We start from the raw sequence: 18,640 nt of genomic DNA, 5'->3' as shown, positions 1-18,640 counted from the left end.
AGCATGGAAGTGTAAGCCGAATAAACCCTTTCCTCCCCAACTTGCTTCTTGGTCATGATGTTTGTGCAGGAATAGAAACCCTGACTAAGACACCCTGTCTCGAAAAACCAAAAAATAAATAAATAAAATAAAATTTAGACTATTAATTGAGATTATCTGTGACTTATATGCAATTCCCACTACCTTTGTTCTTCAGGCCATTTCAGAGTCTGCTAAATTTATTGTTAGTTTTCTTTTCTTTTTTGTTTTGTTTTTGGGTGCAGCAAACTTTATTGATGGTATTCAAGAGAGTAGGGAGGGCTCCCTAGGCCCCTCTTGTTACTTTGGGGTCTGGAATGGAAATCGTGAGGGAGATGCTCAGGGTTGAGGGCCAAGTTGGGACAGGGACTCCTCAGCAACCAAGGGCCTTTCTCTCTCTTGTTCTCAGTGTCCTTGCTGGGGTGGGTGGTCCAGGGTTTCTTACTCCTTGGAGTAGTACATGAGGTCCACTAACCTGTTGCTGTAGCCATATTCATTGTCATACCAGGAAATGAGCTTTACAAAGTTGTCATTGAGAGCAATACCAGCCCCAGCATCAAAGGTGGAAAAGTAGGAGTTGCTATTGAAGTTTCAGGAGACAACCTGGTCCTCAGTGTAGCCCAGGATGCCCTTCAGTGGGCCCTCAGATGCCTGCTTCACCACCTTCTTGATGCCATCATACTTGGCAGGTTTCTCTAGGTGGCATATTAGATTCACAGTAGATATACTGGTGGTAGGAACACAGAAGGCCATGCCAGTAAGCTTCCCATTCAGCTCTGGGATGACCTTGCCCACAGCCTTGGCAGCACCAGTGGATGCAGGGGCAACCCCACGACCATCATGCCAACGTTTTCCAGAGGGGCCATCAACAGTCTTCTGAGTGGCAGGGATGACATGGACCGTGGTCATGAGCCCTTCCATGATGCCAAAGTTGTCATGGATGACCTTGGCTAGGGGGCTAAGCAGATGGTGCAGAATGCATTGCTGAGAATCTTGAGTGAGTTGTCATATTTCTCGTGGTCCACACTCATCACAAATATGGGAGCAACGGCAGAAGGGGTGGAGATGATGACCCTTTTGGTCCCACCCTTCAAGTCGGCCCTGACCTTCTTCATGGTGGTGAAGACCCAGTAGACTCCACAACATACTCAGCACCGGCATCACCCCATTTGATGTTAGCGGGGTCTCACTCCTGGAAGATGGTAATGGCAAGCTTCTCATTGATGGCAAGCTTCCCATTCTTGGCCTTGACTGTGCCGTTGAACTTGCTATGGGTGGAGTCATACTGAAACATTGACCATATAGTTGAGGTCAATGAAGGGATCATTTGTGGCAACAAGAGAGAAACCCTGTCTCGAAAAACCAAAAAAAAAAAAAAAAGAGCACCTGGATTCAATTCCTAGCACCCACATGACAACTGACAACCAATTATAACCATCTGTAACTCCCATTCTAGAGGATCCTATGGCTTCTTCTGTCCTCTGAGGGTACTGCATGCATATGATGAGCAGATATATGTATGCAAGCAAACTGCATAAAATAAGTAGTCTAAAAATGTTCAAAAGAGAATGTATTTCAATTTCAAGGAACTATGGAGGTGGCTTAGTGTTAAGAGTGCATACTGCTCTTGCAGAGGACCTAAGTTCAGTCCCCAGCACCTATTTACAGCAGCCCATAACTCTCTGTAACTTAAACATGTAGTAAGTATAAAGATTATCAAGATATGTAACTTGTTTGGTATTATGTGTTGAGTAAGACTACATTTGATTCAGATTAGCCACATTGCAGAGACAGGTGTGCTAGCATACACCTGAGATCCCAGGACTCGGGATGATGATGAGGCAAAGGGCTTGAGAATTTGAAGCCAGCCTGGGCTACACAGTGAGATCCTTTCTTTAAAAAAAAAAAAACAGGGGGCGCGCAAAAAAAAAAAAAAAAAAAAACAAACAAACAAAAAACAAAAAACAAAAAACAAAGCCAGGCAGTGGTGACTCACGCCTTTAATCCCAGCACTTGGGAGGCAGAGCCAGGTGGATTTCTGAGTTCGAGATCAGCCTGGTCTACAGAGTGAGTTCCAGGACAGCCAGGGCTACACAGGGCTACCCTGTCTTGAAAAGAAACGAAACAAAACAACAAACTTAAGTTACAGTGCAAGTGCTCAGTAACCATGTACTATATTGAATAGTACAGAAAAATATTTTTCAATTCATTTTAAATTCAGTAGAATAATGGGCATTGATCAGTCACACAGTGAACCCCGAGACTGTGTTATTTACTGGAAAAAAAAAAAAAAACCCAAACTGTTTCTAGCTGTGGTATGGCTCAGCCTTTACACACACCTTTAATTTCTCTGTCTGAATACAGACATGCCTTTAGTACACCTTTAATCCCAAACAATGAAGATAAAGTTAGTTTGTTGAAGGAAGCACGCATGTTTGAAAGTCATGTCTAATTGAGTGGCAAAGAAATGAGTAAATCAGAGAAAGATTTGACAGAATAGTGTATGCCCAACTCTCACAAGAAGAGGGAGGAAAGAGAAACAGTGCAGAGAGTTTGAAAAACAGAAGTTGGTTTTACCAGGACAGTTTTATGGAGACAGATTGAAGAGAGAACAAGCTAGACACAGATAAAGACAGAATGAGCCAGAGAATGAGAAGGAGCCAGAAGATTAGAACAGATTTCTAGAGTTACTTTGAGGTCAAGCAGAGCACTTGGAGAAGCAGAGGGAAAGAGAAGCCAGATTGAATCAGTCAGCTTGGAGAGGAGTTTGAGCCAGAACAGCTGAGTTAAACCACCCAGCCAGAGTTCAGAAAGAACTAAGAAGGGATGAACTTAGCACTAAGTCTCTCAGAGGCTGAAAACACTCTAGGCCTAGATAAGATTTAACAGATGCTAGAAGCATCCAGGACTAGGCCTAGGTTAGCAGACTAAGGCGGTAAGTCTCAGAGATGACAATTTTATATATATAGGAATATAAAATACTTTTACAAAGCCCCGATTTATTATTATTTATTAATAGTTTTTACTTTTCTGTTTGAGAAGTTGCTTTCAGAAAGATTATTCCCTAAGCATGGAGTTCAGAACTCGACCCCTGGGACAGGGACAGGTTTTGGTTAATAAATTGATCTAGATTTTTTTCCAGTGGTGCAGAAAGCTCAGGGTCTCATGCATGCTATATCCTATAGCCTATGGTCTAAAGAACTGCTAAAGTATTAACATTAATAAATGAAAGGAAATATAAACTGGCAAGAAGATTCAGTGGTTAAGAACACTGGCTGGAGAGATGGCTTAGTGGTTAAAAGCACTAACTGCTCTTCTAGAGGCTCTGAGTTAAATTCCCAGCAACCACATGGTGGCTCACAACCATCTGTAAAGGGATCTGATGCCCTTTTTGGGTGTGTGAAGAGAGCAACAGTGTACTCACATATGTAAAATAAATAAATCTAAAACAACAACAAAAAGCCACTGGCTGCTCTTGCAGAGGATTTCAATTTCTTTTTTTTTTCTCTCTTCATTTCCACACTTTACTGTATACTTTCTTTTTTTTAATTTTTTATTAGATATTTTCTTCATTTACATTTCAAATGCTATCCCAAAAGTCCCCTACACCCTCCCCCCGCCCTGCTCCCCTCCCCACTCACTCCCACTTGAGAATTTCAATTTCTAACACTCACATGGCAGTTCAGGCCATCTGTAACTCCAGTTCCAGGGAGTCCAAAACCTTCTTCTGGCCTCCAGGAGCATCACACACAATACACATATATACATTGCAGCCAAATACTCGTACACATAAAATAAAAACTTTTTAAACTGGTTTTTGGTTTGTTTGTTTGTTTGTTTGTTTGTTTTAAATGAGAGGGCCCTGGAGAAATGACTCAGCAGTTAAGAGCACTGGCTTCTCTTACAAGGATTCAGATTCAGTTCCCAGCACCCTCATGGCACTTTATAACTGTCTGTAATGTCACTCTAGAAATTAGAGACAAGGGGGGCAGGGTGTAATACTAGTAGACAAGATGTCAGTGTTCAGCCCTAACTGGACTGGAACTCTGTAAATAGGCCAGTCTGGCTTCAAACTCACAAACATCTGTCCTCTGCTTCCCACCTTTAATGCCAGCACAGGCAGGCAGAGGCAGGTGGGTCTCTGTGAATCTGAGGCCAGCCGCGTCTACACAGTGAGTACCAGGACAGCCAGGACTTTGTAGAGAGACCCTGTCTAAAAAAGAAAAAACAAACAAACAAACACCATGTCCAGAAGCCAGGCGTTACTGTGCACCCCTTGATTCCCAGCACCAAGGAAGCAGAGGCAGGCAGATCTGGGATCTATTTTGGCTTGCAGTGTCAGAATCCTTGGTCAGCTGATCTATCATGTGGGTCTGTAGTAAGGCAAAATATCTTGGCGAAGAAGACATAGCAAAGGGCAGAGCTGCTCACCTCAACTGTGGTTGGGAGACAGAAAGGTGGAGAGGGCTCTGTGACAAGATGTAGTTCCAGTGACATGCCTCCTTACTCCAACAAAGCCTGACTGCTGAGTTTCCTCACCTCCCGGAAATACCATCAAATTATGAATCTATCAATCAGTGGGTTAACTCACTGATCAAGTGAAATACCATCAAATTATGAATCATCTGTCAGTGGGTTAACTCACTGATCAAGTGGGACCCTCTCTGCATGTGTGAGCTTGCTGAGGGGTACATTTCCTATCCAAACTATGTACAAAATGTTTTGTTTGTTTTTGCTTTTTTTTTTTTCCAAAATGCTGTTTCACTATGTAGTTATGGTAGACCTTGAACTCATAGCCATCCACCTTTGCCTCTGAAGTGCTGGTATTAAAGGCAAACATCACTACATTGAGCTCAGAGTAATGTTTTTAAATCCATAGAATACAATACAGAGAGGGCTGTATAGCACTATAAAGTGTTTTTCCTAGCTTATGCAAAGTTCCAGGTTTCATCTCTAGTTCAGAACACACACACACACACACACACACACACGGTTAGGGAAAGCAGGAGAGAGTGAGGGAGAAGACTGAAAAATCTTAACCCAGAGCAAAATTTGATAGAAATTAAAAATATTTCTCTCAACCTCTTTGGAGTGTTGGGATTTCTCTAGGTAGCCTAGAACTAGCTTGCATGTGGATTAGGCTGCCCTCCAGTGCACAAAGCTCTGCCTGCCTCAGCATCCTAGTGTTAGAACCAAAGCACACACAACCATACCTGGCTTCTCAGCCCATTTTTTGAGCAAATTAATGGAAGAGACCTTCTTAGTTAAACATTACTCCTCTAGGTTCTAGAACATCATACAGTTTGTTTGTTTGTTTTTTCCAAGCAGCCTACATGATATTTACTTAAGTGTCATTTAAAATACGTTTTTGTTTGTTTATTTGTTTGTTTTGTTTTAAAGACAGGGCTTCACTATGTATCTGGCTGGCCTGGAACTTACATGTAGACCAGACTGGCCTCCAACTCACTGAGCTATGTGTGCCTCCATTGTCTCCTGAGTACTGTGGTCAAAGGTATTGGCTACCACACCCAGCTTATAAAATACTTTAAAAATGATTATTATAGAATAACAAGTTTTTACAGTAACTTACTTAACCCTCTAAATAGACTGTTTTTCTCCTACCATCCCTTAGGGGCAAATCTATAATTGAAAAAGCTGGTGCACAAAATTTCTTTAGGAAACCTTTTTGTCCATTTTGTTCGAGATCTTTTTTACTTGAACCATGCTCTTCAGGCCTGTATGCTTTCCCTGAAAGTATCTTAGTTAATGCTGGTTTTAGTTATAAATTGGTTAAAGAGGCAGGCTCAGAGGTCAAGAGCACTGGCTATTTTTTCCAGAGGACCCAGGTTCAATTCCCAGCACCCTAGTAAAAACTCACAACTGTCTGTAACTGCAGTTCTAGAGGATCCATTCTTTTTGTTTGTTTTTTGTTTTTTGGGTTTTTTTTTTTTTTCTTCGAGACAGGGTTTCTCTGTGTATCCCTGGCTGTCCTAGAACTCACTCTGTAGACCAGGCTGGCCTCGAACTCAGAAATCCGCCTGTCTCTGCCTCCCGAGTGCTGAGATTAAAGGCGTGCGCCACCACGCCCGGCTAGGATCCAACATTCTTGATATCCTCTTCTGACTTATGTGGGCACCAGGCATGCACATGATACATAGACCTACATACAAATAAAACACCCATACACATAAAATAAGAATGTTGAAAGTGATAAAAATTGGGTAAAATCTAGGAGACAAGACCAGTTTGATGCTGTTACCCAGCTAGGATAGGGACCAACTTCTGTGTATTTGTTTTGTAAAGGCCCTTGGAAAAGGGATACAGGTGTGGTGTTTGGTGTTATGTATCTAATGAAGAAAATAAAAACAAGAGACTAAGTAGTCGCTACTTTTAGACAAGACATCTAGAACCATGTTTCAGAGACTTTCTGTTAAGGGGCTGTGGAAACCTGCAGCATCAAAGCTGTTCCTGTGACAGAGATGTTCTAATGAAAGAACAGGGCCATTGGCCTCAAAGAGACTGAATTATTTGTTCATCTGCTCCTTTCTCCTCCTCCTTTTAAAGAGTAGCAGCATAAAGTATGTCCAGGAACCTGCCTTAGTCATAAACTGGGCTAGACTTTGCCTCACCTTGTCATTTTTCTTTCACTCAAACCTCTGAGCAGAAATCTATATGATATCTCCTTCTCTCATACTGCCTACAGGCTCCTCTCTACCCTTTTTTTTTTTTTTTTTTTTTGCTTTTTTGCTTGCATTTTTATTTTGTCATTATGCAGCCAGCAGCATTGTGCTGGTCTCTTTACGGCTGCAGGAGCCCAGGCAGACTGCCTGATGAAGGGAGACAGCATTTGGCTAGTAGGGCTGGTGTATGCTATTATTGCTGGCCATTGGGCTTCTGTCATCTACAGTTCCGTCCTGGCTCATTAAAACTGTGAGCCAAATAGCCGCAAAGGCGCCTGCTGCAGCACTGTGGGGGCCAGGAAGTTAAATGGTTCTCCTAATCCTGCATAATTTATCTCCCTGTTAGTCCCCTCATAAAATACTCTAATTCAGCCCCACCACAGAGGGCTTCGTTCTGAAATATCCTGATTTTGTGATGACCACTGAGTGCCCAGCCTTTCCCTCTCTTGGTTGTTATTATTGGAAACTGTTTCACCCTTGTTTACTACAAGTTTACCTTAATGCTTTCCCATGCCTAGACCCCACCTCAGCAACAGGCTGTCCTCCTGGTTGTACCTGATGATATAAAGCAGTTGGTGATGCGATCTTCCCTCCTCTCTTCCCCGCCTTCAGTGCCATTATTCTTCATCTCTTCTATCGTTTCCATGGTTTTTCCTCTCTCTTCTTTTCCAGTCTCTCTTTCCAGGGGCCAGTGTCACTGTAATGTGTTTTTGTTTAGTCGGCCATTTTAAAGAGCCCTTAATGGAGAAGCACTGCCTGCCTTTTTTCACATCTCCATTTCTGTTTCATTTCAGAGATTTACAAATGAGGACCACCTGGCAGTTCATAAACATAAACATGAGATGACACTGAAATTTGGCCCAGCCCGAACGGACTCAGTCATCATTGCAGGTATTTGCTGCCCCCAGAGTCACATGCTTTGCTACCACCAAACAGTTAAGATTAATTCCAGGGCCCAGATGTCCTGGGAGAGCTGCACTACCCTTCTCCCATCAAGACCTCTTTGTGATCTGTATTTAATCAAGAAATAGTGCTAACAGCACCCTCAGTCCTACTGCACCTCCATTCAATTTTTAATAGTACGCTTGTGTTCTGTGGCTTGTGAGGATGGTGTTTTGAGATTTTTGTCTTCACTTTGGTCAGTCTATTCTCTCCTCGCTTTCTATTTATTAAAATTCTGGAAGAGCTACGGACAAAAAAACACCATTGACATTTCTCCTTATCCACAGTGGAGAAGGTGAACAAAAGATGGCAAAAAAAAAAAACAAAAAACAAAAACAAAGAAACCCTGCTTTAACCTGGCTGCTTCTCTTCCCCTGGGTGTCAGCTTTCCTCTAGCAGTCAGATTATCAGTTCAGAAATGAGCTTCCCTTGTGAACCTAGACACCACTGTGGGCACATTTCCAAAACACAAATAAGACATTTAGTCACTGGGACTTTTCCTGAACCAGTTTGTGTGACCTGGAAGCTCTTACCAGTTGCAGATATTGTCTGCACTGTACTCAAGGGAGCATTCTTAGCACTTGTTTCCAAGCCCTGCAGTAGGAGTTCTTTTGTACAGTTTGCAGCTAGATAGATATGCAAAGCATGGTGAGGTTTTTCTTTTGAAGCAATCGGAGCTTCTAATTTAACCCATGCCAAGCAGATTAGCTTAATAATCAGTAGTGTACTTACTTGATGGTTATTACATAAATTAATAAACTAGTCAGTTTATAATTTTAATTAGTTACTACTTGTAAACATATTACCTTAGACATGGAAACCCCCTCTCCTTGTTAATATATAAGTTGAAAAAGACTTCTCCTTTTATGTCTCCTACTCCTTATCAATTCAGTATGTATTGAATATCTACTGACCTACTATGTGAGCTAGCTACCTTTTTCAGGAGCTTACAGATTTGTGATTTGTCATCCCTGGAAACGAATATGAACAGGGACAATAGCAATGATTTTTTTTTTAAGACAGGGTCTCCCTGTTTAACTCTGGCTGGTCTGGATCTCAATACGTAGACTAGGCCAGCCTTAAACTCACAAAGATCTACCTGCTCTGCCTTCTGAGTGCTAGCACTAAAGACTTGCACCACCACACCCTGCTATATTTATTTTATATTATGAGGGAGGAGCGAGCATGGGAGTGTGGGTGCCTATGGAGGCCAGAGAGGGAGTCAGAACCCTGGAGCAGGAGTTACAGATTATGTGCTGCCTGCTGTGGCTGCAGGGAACCAATGAGCTGCCTGCTGTGATCTTGAAGAGCATAAATTATGGACTCTTAACTACTGAGTCATCCAGCCATCTATCTACCTCTTTTTGAGACTGAATCTCACCATAGTCCAAGCTCACCTTGAATTGAGATTGTCTTTCATTTACATCCTGGAAGCTGGGATTAGAAGTGTGAGCCACTGTGTTTGACAGAGAAAATGTTCTTTACACTTCATTCAGTTTTGGAGTGCTGAAACCAATACCTTAGATTTTAACTCTCCTGTATAGAATAAACTGGAGTGTCTTATCTTCTATTAAGACAAAGAATAAGCCGGGTGTGGTGGCGCACACCTTTAATCCCAGCACTTTGGGAGGCAGAAGCAGGAGGATTTCTGAGTTTGAGGCCAGCCTGATCTACAGAGTGAGTTCCAGGGCAGCCAGGGCTACACAGAGAAACTATGTCTCGAAACAACAAAAACAAAACAAAACAAAACCCAAAAACAAAACAAAAGGGGGCTGAAAAAACAAAAAAGCAAATTTGTTGTTACATTCTGTTCCTATGGTCACAATCTCTCACTCTGCTTTCTCTCTAAGGTTAACCTAGCTTTTCAGACTTTCCATAATAGAGCCTCATCGTTACTTACCCAATTTTATGTGAAAGTTATATGCATAAAATGCCAATCTTGTCATCTAAACATTGTTTTCTCCTAATCCATGTGTGATAACCTTTCTCTGTGCTTTCACCAGCATTATTTCTCTTGGCTCTTGTTTTTTGGTTTTTTGAGATAGGGTTTCTCTGTATAGCCCTGGCTGTCCTGGAACTTACTCTGTAGACCAGGCCTGCCTTTGCCTCCCAAGTGCTGGAATTAAAGGTGTGTGTCACCACTGCCCGGCTTCTCTTAGCTCTTAAAGCTTCTCTTTTCTCTACAGTCCAACACTATTTCCCAAGGCCTGGCTCAAACCCTGCTTGAAGGCTTTCCTAACAAACCTAGTAATTAATTAATGTGTATTTATTTTATGTTTATAATAATTTTATTCTGCATCTCAAATAGCACTTAATTTTTGCACAGTGGTGCTATCTACATATATTAGTTTTACTTCTTTAACTAAAAAGCATTCTCTTATTTGTCTATAGAAATACTCATGTCTCATATTTGCTTATACCTTTATGTCTTCTCCAAATGTGCATCTAAGTTTATGGATGTAACACCAAAGCATAAAGAATTATTCAGTAAACATTTAGGAATCATCAGAACCAATTAGGCTTGTTAATATATTTTCAGATTGTTTGTTCAGGAACCAGAAGCAGTTGAAAGTTAGAGGCCACCTTGAAAATGAGAAATCAGGTTTCATATAGGGGAGATTTTAAAATTAAACCAAGAAATGCACATGGGCAGCAGGGTGTAGGAGAAGAAGTCTCAAGTTCTTCTCCTGCCCTCAGTACTACCAGCCACCCTTTTCTTCCACTTAATTTGTGATTTGTGTTCCCTTTACTGAGGATGGTACCGCTCTCCTCACTGTAAAGAGGAGTGTGGCTTTATCTTCAGCCAACCACAGTATCCAGAGAACCTTTTACAACTAGTTTAGGAAATAGTGGTAACTTTTCTAAAGAGTCTAATTCAGAAGAGGTTTTGTTTAAGTTTAAAAAAAAAAAATGTTCTCCATGGAAAATCCCACTGTACTATTTCCAGCTAAACATGCTAAAAGGAACAATTTCAACCCTAGGTCTTTGCTTAACATACAATTGAAACATTATTCTGTGCCTGTTGGTCAGTCTAGTTGTTTGGGATAGACAAATCCTTGAGATCATAAGCACATCAAATAATCCAACAAACTAGAATTAGGCCCAAGAACAAGGTTCATCTCTAGAAAAGCAGCAGGGAGAGGGAGAAGCTATGATCTGAATGAAGTTCAAGTCACTTCAAAAGTTCCCTTAGGGGCTGGTGAGATGGCTCAGTGGGTAAGAGCACCCGACTGCTCTTTCGAAGGTCCAGAGTTCAAATTCCAGCAACCACATGGTGGCTCACAACCATCCGTAACGAGATCTGGCGCCCTCTCCTGGAGTGTCTGAAGACAGCTACAGTGTACTTACATATAATAAATAAATAAATCTTTAAAAAAAAAAAAAAGAAAAAAAAAGTTCCCTTAGTTTATGAAGAGGTCTCACCTCCTTAAGAACAAAGAAGCTGGTCTTTGTGGCAGCATTGCTGCAATCCCAACACTTGAGAGGGAGTGGCAAGAAGATTGTAAATTCCAGGATCACCTGGACTTTTCTCCAAAAAAAGGAAAGAAAAGGCAGAGGCAGTGTGTTAAGAAAAAAAAATTGCACAGCCCCTGTGGGGATACTTTGACCAGCAAATCTAAACCAAATAGCCTGGTTTCTGGCTTTTGTTCTGGGCCTGTGTCTCTGAAATAAGCGCTATTGTTTGTAGTTTCCTTTTCTAACTCATGATACTACTGTCTTGTTCCCTCGTCTCTAGTTTTCTCTAAAATGGCCTCAGAAAAGGACAGACCTTTAGCTCAGTGGCACACAGCCACCATTCCTTATTAGGTAGCTTTAGTGAGCAAATTCAGCAATCTGATCCTCAGTTTGTGCTCTGTCAGATTTTAACACCCATCTGTTTCTGTCTACTCACTGTAGACCTAGCCTGGTGTGTGACTAGAAGGGAAGCATTGCTTAACTTCAGTTTTCAAATCTAGAGGTTTCATGAATCCTTACTTTCATGAATGGTTTGTTTTATTGGGGCTGTATTTTCATTGGGGTAAAAAATATAAATCCAGCACTGAGAGACAGTGAATATCTGGCTAGTCACACAAACATTGTCCTGTCTGCCCCTGCTGGCCTTGAGACAGTACAACACAGACACCCTGTGGTAGCTGAGAATCACAATCCATCCACTAAAACTCAAAAAAAGCCCTTTGCCCTAACACAAATTCACTATCTCCAAATAGAATAAAAATGCAATCCCTGTGCACTCTCAAATTTTAATCTTATATTAAAACTAAATATATTTTTCTTTTTATGTCTACAGATCAAACGCCTACTCCAACTAGATTCCTGAAGAACTGTGAGGAAGTGGGGCTCTTCAATGAACTAGCTAGTTCCTTTGAACATGAATTTAAGAAAGCTTCTGATGACGATGAGAAAAAGGCAAGTATGGCTGAAGAGACTTGGGGTGTTCTCATTGTGCCTCGGAAGAGTTCCAGCCATATCAGTGAACAGGTCTCACCATTTACCTGGACTAGCCTGTGTCACTGTAGCCCAGGCTGATCCATGGTGATCCCCTTGCTTCATTACACTGAGGCCTGGGAGGACAAGCATGTGCCACATCTTACCTGCCATTAGGTAGAGTTCGAGCTGGCGGACCAGCAAAGGTCGGTCTTCACCAGAACACAAATGTTCCTACCCTCCAGTGAGTCATTAGTTAATACATTTTAATTAATTTCTCTGTGGGTGTGGTATATGTATGTGTCTGTGTACTCAAGTGTATGGAGACCAGAGATCTACACTGAATGTCTTCCTTGTCTCTGTCCACCTTATATTTTGAGGCAAGGTCCCTCAATAAATCTAGAGCTCATTTATTCAGTTAGGCTTGCTGGCTAATGAGCTCCTGGGATCTGAGAATCTCTGATCTCACCAGACTACTGGAAACATTAGATGCTCTGCTTTTATATGGGTGCTGAGGTCTTCACTCGATTATCAGTACTTTTCTGGCAGTTCCCTTAATAATAATCTATTTGTTTCCCTTGTGAATATGTTGAAGTTATTAAAAGAATATGATTTGGGGGATAGAGAGACTAATGACTCAGTGGTTAAAAGTGCTTGTTGCTCTTCAGTTCCTAGTACCCATGCTGGCAGCTCACAACCACTCCAGGAGTTTGACACACACTTCTGGCCTCCTCTAGCACTAATATACACATGTTGTACATGTAAATAATAATAATAAAATTTGAGGAATATGAGTTAGGGCATTGAGGGAGGGGGTTACAGTGAATTCAAGGTCAGACTGAGCTAAATAGTAAATTCAGGTGAGTTGAGCCAGAGAGTGAGACACTGATTCAAACAACCAAACAAAAGTATGAATTGCTCAGATTTTTATTAGGTAACATTTTTTTTTTCAAATTTCCTTTGGGGGTACTCAGTGGTAGGGTGTTAACAAATGAAGGACCTGAGCCCACCACCACCCCCAATTAAGAAGCAAAGAAACAAGTTCCGCTGTTTGTTTGTTTGTTTGTTTGTTTGTGTTTTTTGTTTTTTCGAGACAGGGTTTTCTCTGTATAGCCCTGGCTGTCCTGGAACTCACTCTGTAGACCAGGCTGATCTGGAACTCAGAAATCCACCTGCCTCTGCCTCCCAAGTGCTGGGATTAAAGGCGTGTGCCACCACTGCCCGGCTAGTTCCACTGTTTATAAATTGATGGCTTGGAGAAGTTTTTTTATTTATTTGCCATTTGTTTGTTTGTTTGTTTAGAAAGGGTCTCACTGCTATGTAGCCCTGTCTGGCCTCAAACTCATAGACATCTACCTGCCTCTGCTTCCTAAGTGCTGGGATTCTAGACTCCTTTGGGTTATTTTTATTCAGTTATCCAGCCAACAGATGTGTTGAATTTCCTCTCTTTTTTGTTTCAATGTGTGTGATTTTGTGTTTAAGTAGCATCCTGGTGCTGCTTGATAATACCTAGGGCAGTGGTTCCCAACCTTCTTAATTATGTGACCCTTTAATACAATTCCTTGTGTTGTGGGGACCCTCAACCATACATTTATTTTTGTTGCTACTTCATAACTGTAGTTTTGCTACTGTTACGAATCATACTGTGAATACCTGATGTGCAGGATGTCTGATATGCTACTCCTGTGAAAGGGTTATTTCAGCCTTCCCATCTGTATTTGCCACACTTAAGAGGCTGAGGCAGGATGATTACCACATGTTTGTGACTCAGTCTCAAAATAAAATAAGGTTATTCTTATTACCTTACACAGGAGATCAACCTGCATGATGAAAGATGTCACTTTAGGAACATTTCAAGAAATTGAGAAACTTTTTGCTTAGAATAAAGATTTAGTATTAATAAAGTACACTCTCGAAATACGTCAAGGGGTTTTTATGTAAAGGAGGGATTCCATACCAGGCATCGTACACAGTTGTAATCCTAGAACTCAGTAAACTGAGGCAGAAATGTCTTAAGTTTGGCTACCTAGGCTATGTGGTAAGACTCTGTTTCAAGCAGCCTGGCTTGGATGCGTGCCTTTAATCTCAGCACTCAGGAAGCAGAGACAGACTGATTTCTTTGATTTTTAAGGCCAGCCTAGTCTACAGAGTAAGTTCCAGGACAATCAAGGCTACACAGTGAAATCCTTTCTAGAGAATGGGGGGGATCAACCCTGTTTGTTGATTTTATTTTTTTGTCTTGTTTTGGGGGAGGGGAATTTAGAGCTGGCTTAGTTGGTTAAGTGCTCAGTTAGCACACACACACACACACACACACACACGTCCCTGCAAACTGGGCATGGCAGTACATGCCTGCAATCCCACCATGCAGGAGTAGAGGCAAGAGGATCAGAACTTCAAAGTCATCCTTGGCTGTATACCAATTCAAGGATAGCCTGGGCTACATGAGACTGTCTTAAAACAAATATGTTAAGTTTAGAGAGCTGGAGAGATGGCTGAGTGGTTAAGAGCACTTGCTGCACTCTCAGAGGTCTCAGGTTCGTTTCCCAGAGCTCACAACCATCTGTAACTCCACTTCCATGGGATCCAGAGCCTCTTCTAACTTCCTCAGGTTCCTGTACCCACTTGGTACATATACACAGCTCAGACATGTACACATGTGAAGAAGAAAAAAAGAAAAACAAGAAAACATTAATTTTATTCTTTGTGGCCCAAAGACAGAAGCAAAATAACTGTAGAAGATAACACAGTGTTCAGATGCATGAACATACTTAGTAAAGACACTGTAGTAAGGACTGAATGTTGGGGCTCTTTCTCATCCTAAGATACTGTGACGCTAGTTTTAACTTTTATATGTGCTAGATTCCCAGAGAATCTCAACATTTGAAAGACTAGATGTTAGTTTTGAAAATACAAAATCAAGCAAAAGTGATCCCAGTGGAAGTTTCCTGCCTTTCGCAGCTTTATCATCCCTATCTTTTAGCTCACCTGACACTTTTGGAACCAGTTCATAGTTGGTCAGGCCTTTCTCTCCTTAGTAGTGATCCTTTGGTGTTTCTGTCTGTCTGTCCAATGGTGGTCTTTTCCTTCTACCACTGCACAGATGTAGTGGACTATTTGTCTCCAGGGGTATTTAATGAACCTGAAGCTTTCCTGAGCCACAGTTTTTGTAGGCGAGACCCCTTGGGAATTCTATAGGGGACTTGTTTTTTTCATAGAATCCTCTCTTCCCATCAACATCAGAGATCTCAGAATTTAGAGCTAAATTGGCTCTGACATATTAGCAATGTAGAAAAAGTGAGACAGAAATTAAGATCCTTTGGTATTTCTTACCCCTGTGAGAGGGAACAGGATCATTGCTACCTTTAGTACGGTACACTGAATTGGTTTGTTGCTCAGGCTTCCAGAGGGGTCAGGTAGCAAGTGATGGTGCACATCTGATGGTGCACACGCCCTCATCTAAGCACTAACATAGTGAACCTAAACTCTGTTTTTTCTTTTTTCCTAACAGGGTGCTGCTGGGCCTCTTGACATGTCTCTGCCTTCTACACCAGACATCAAAATCAAGGAAGAAGAGCCAGTGGAAGTAGACTCATCGCCCCCTGACAGTCCCGCTTCTAGCCCCTGTTCCCCGCCACTAAAGGAGAAGGTAAAGTTCTCTCCCAAGAATCACCCCAAATGTTAATTCTGATCATAAATGGTATGAGAAGGGTTGATTAGGTTCAAAGGGATGGCTATTTGTTTCTTGTCTGCCCTGCCTTTCTTTTCTCTCCTTCCTTCCTTCATTTCTTGACAGCATCTCATCTGTGCAGCTCAGGTCAGACTTGAACTCAGCCTCCTGCCCTAGCCTCCAAATTACTGGGATTGTGGGTACATATGCCTAGTTTGAAAGGAATCTTAAATATTTAAGCATTGTATAATAATTACACATACTCAGCCATCCATCAATCTCACTTCCAACTCTAAATAGAAGAAAGATCAGTCTGTATTTGTACCAACAGAAATAAGTAAAAATTTTCATAGAAATTTTATTCATTAAAAAAAAAAGTGGGGCTGGAGAGATGGCTCAGCGGGTAAGAGCACTGACTGCTCTTCCAAAGGTCATGAGTTCAAATCCCAGCAACCACATGGTGGCTCACAACCATCCTTAATAAGATCTGATGCCCTCTTCTGGTGTGTCTGAAGACAGCTACAGTGTACTTAGATATAATAATAAAATAAATCTTTTTAAAAAAAAGTGTCTGGGAGCTGGAGAGATAGGTTAGTGGGTAAAAGTTCTTGCCATATAAGCATGGGAACCCAAGCTCAAATCCAGAAAACTCAGGCAAACATACTACCCGTGCTCCTACTATTAGATAGCAGGTACAGATACGTAGAAAAATACCCTTGCATGCTACATACTTGGTGTTCACAGTGGCAAAACAAGAGCCCCTTTCTCAAAATAAGGTGGAAGAGAAAGACCAAACCCCGTGGTTGTCCTCTGACCTCCACATATGTGCTGTGGTGTGTACATGACTTAACTCACATATAAACATATACATATCACATATATACTAAGAGAGAGAATGAAAACATTCCAAGTATCAGTCAACCAAAAACCTTGAATTTATAAATAAGTTGTAAGAGGCTGGTGGTGTTAGCTCAGGGTAGCATTTGCCTAGTATTCACAGGGCCCTGTATTCCATCCCAGCAACAACACGTTTCTCAAGTGGAGTATGATGCACGTGCATTGACTGGGCTGAGGGAAAAGCTCAGTATCAGAAGATCTGTGTCTGAATTAGAGTTCTGTTGTTGTGAAGAGTCACCATGACCACAGCAACTCTTTTTTTTTTTTTTTTTAAAGATTTTATTTATTTATTGTATGTAAGTACACAGTAGCTGTCTTCAGATCTCATTATGGGTGGTTGTGAGCCACCATGTGGTTGCTGGGATTTGAACTCAGGACCTCTGGAAAAGCAGTCAGTGCTCTTACCCGCTGAGCCATTTCACCAGCCCCCACAGCAACTCTTATAAAAGAAAACATTTAATTGGGAGTTCTACATCTTGATCCACAGGCAGCAGAAGGGGACTGTCTTCCATAGGCAGACAGGAGGAGGCTCTGTTCCACACTGGGCAGAGCTTAGACCTCAAAGCTCACCTACACAGTGATGCTTCCTCCAACAAGGCCACATGTACACTAATAATGCCCTTCCTCCTAATTGTGCCACTCCCTATGGCCAAGCATGGAAACACATGAATCTATGGTTCCAAACCTATTCAAACCACTACAACCTACCTGTCCTGTGTGGGCTCAACCCTGAGTACCACAAAAAGAGAAAGGGAAAGAGAGAGGGAGAGGATAGAACATTGTCTTGCTTGGTTTCAAATTTGACTTGTTAAGTTCTCAAAGCTACCTTCTTCATAATCATTAGCCATCTCCTTCCCTCCCTCCCTCCCTCTCTCCCTCCCTCCCTCTCTCCCCTTTCTGTAGGCAGTTAAGTTCTGGAGAGTGTCTAGAGAGGTTTTCAAGACCTGTGTGGCTACCAACCACCTGAGATCCTAACTGGTTAACAGTGAGAAGCATGAGTTTTATTTCAATCTGATAGCTGTTTAAGCTTCTGTCAACCTTGTTTAATGAAGTCTATTGGAAACACTGGATTGTCCCACCACAGTATACCTTCCTTTTTCACAATTGAAGATCATAGGACGCTTCATCAAGTGTAGAAAAGCCATAGAATTTACATAATACTATAGGATTATATGGTATAGTGTAGCTCCAAAGATTTCAAATGATTTTCCAGTTGTCATCTCATTGGTATAGCCATCATCTCTGAAATGTTCTTAAATCATCATTCCTGCTGAATGGATGAGGTATGGGTACATGGTTGTGATGGAACTGGGTCACAATTATTTGTAATACTCTTTCAATAAAATCACTGTATTTCCATATACACAGTTCTTAAAACATTCTGTGGTTTACTGTCTCTTCTTCCTAGGAAGTTACCACAAAACCGGTTGTGATCTCTACCCCTACACCCACCATTGTACGTCCTGGCTCCCTGCCTCTCCACTTAGGTTATGATCCACTTCATCCAACTCTTCCTTCCCCAACCTCTGTCATCACACAGGCTCCGCCATCCAACAGGCAAATAGGGTAAGTACAGAGAGTAGAGGAAACCGTGAAATCACAATTTTCCTTTTTTTTAAGATTTATTTTTATTATCTTTTAAAGTTATGTATAGGTGTGACTTCCTGTAAGTGTGTGCACATAAGTACAGGTGCCTTCAGAGGCCAGAGGCACTGTCAGATGCCTAGGAGCTGGGCTTGTGAGCTGCCCAATGTGGGCACCATAAACTGAACTGACCTTCTACAGTATAAGGAGAGTTGTCTGTTCAGCCGTTCTGAATCTTTCTACAGTTTGAAATTGTTTGATAAAAATGGAAACTTTTGATGTTCTTCTCAGATTTGTTGTTTTGAGACATGATCTTTCTAAGGCTCCAAGGCTGGTGTCTTAGTCAGGGTTTCTATTCCTGCACAAACATCATGACCAAGAAGCAAGTTGGGGAGGAAAGGGTTTATTCAGCTTACACTTCCAT

The 18,640-nt window shown here is 41.6% G+C and overlaps 1 protein-coding gene across 4 annotated transcripts in view; it reads left to right on the top strand.

The window, feature by feature from the left end:
• Positions 1–18,640, top strand: part of Atf7 (activating transcription factor 7) — a 93,897-nt gene that overhangs the window by 51,444 nt on the left and 23,813 nt on the right. For 3 of the 4 annotated variants that reach the window (XM_021182999.1, XM_021182998.1, XM_029469751.1), the window contains exons 3-6: positions 7,493–7,589; positions 11,929–12,047; positions 15,577–15,714; positions 18,041–18,198. In XM_021182999.1, coding sequence (XP_021038658.1) covers positions 7,493–7,589; positions 11,929–12,047; positions 15,577–15,714; positions 18,041–18,198 — 512 coding nt within the window. The remainder of the gene's footprint in view (positions 1–7,492; positions 7,590–11,928; positions 12,048–15,576; positions 15,715–18,040; positions 18,199–18,640) is intronic. The other variant, XM_029469752.1, reaches the window with a different exon arrangement.

This window comes from Mus caroli, chromosome 15 (genome assembly GCF_900094665.2).
Source record: "Mus caroli chromosome 15, CAROLI_EIJ_v1.1, whole genome shotgun sequence".
In the NCBI taxonomy this organism is placed as follows: domain Eukaryota; kingdom Metazoa; phylum Chordata; class Mammalia; order Rodentia; family Muridae; genus Mus; species Mus caroli.
Note: the sequence above shows the minus strand (reverse complement) of the source record. Positions and strands in the feature narration are given on the sequence as shown.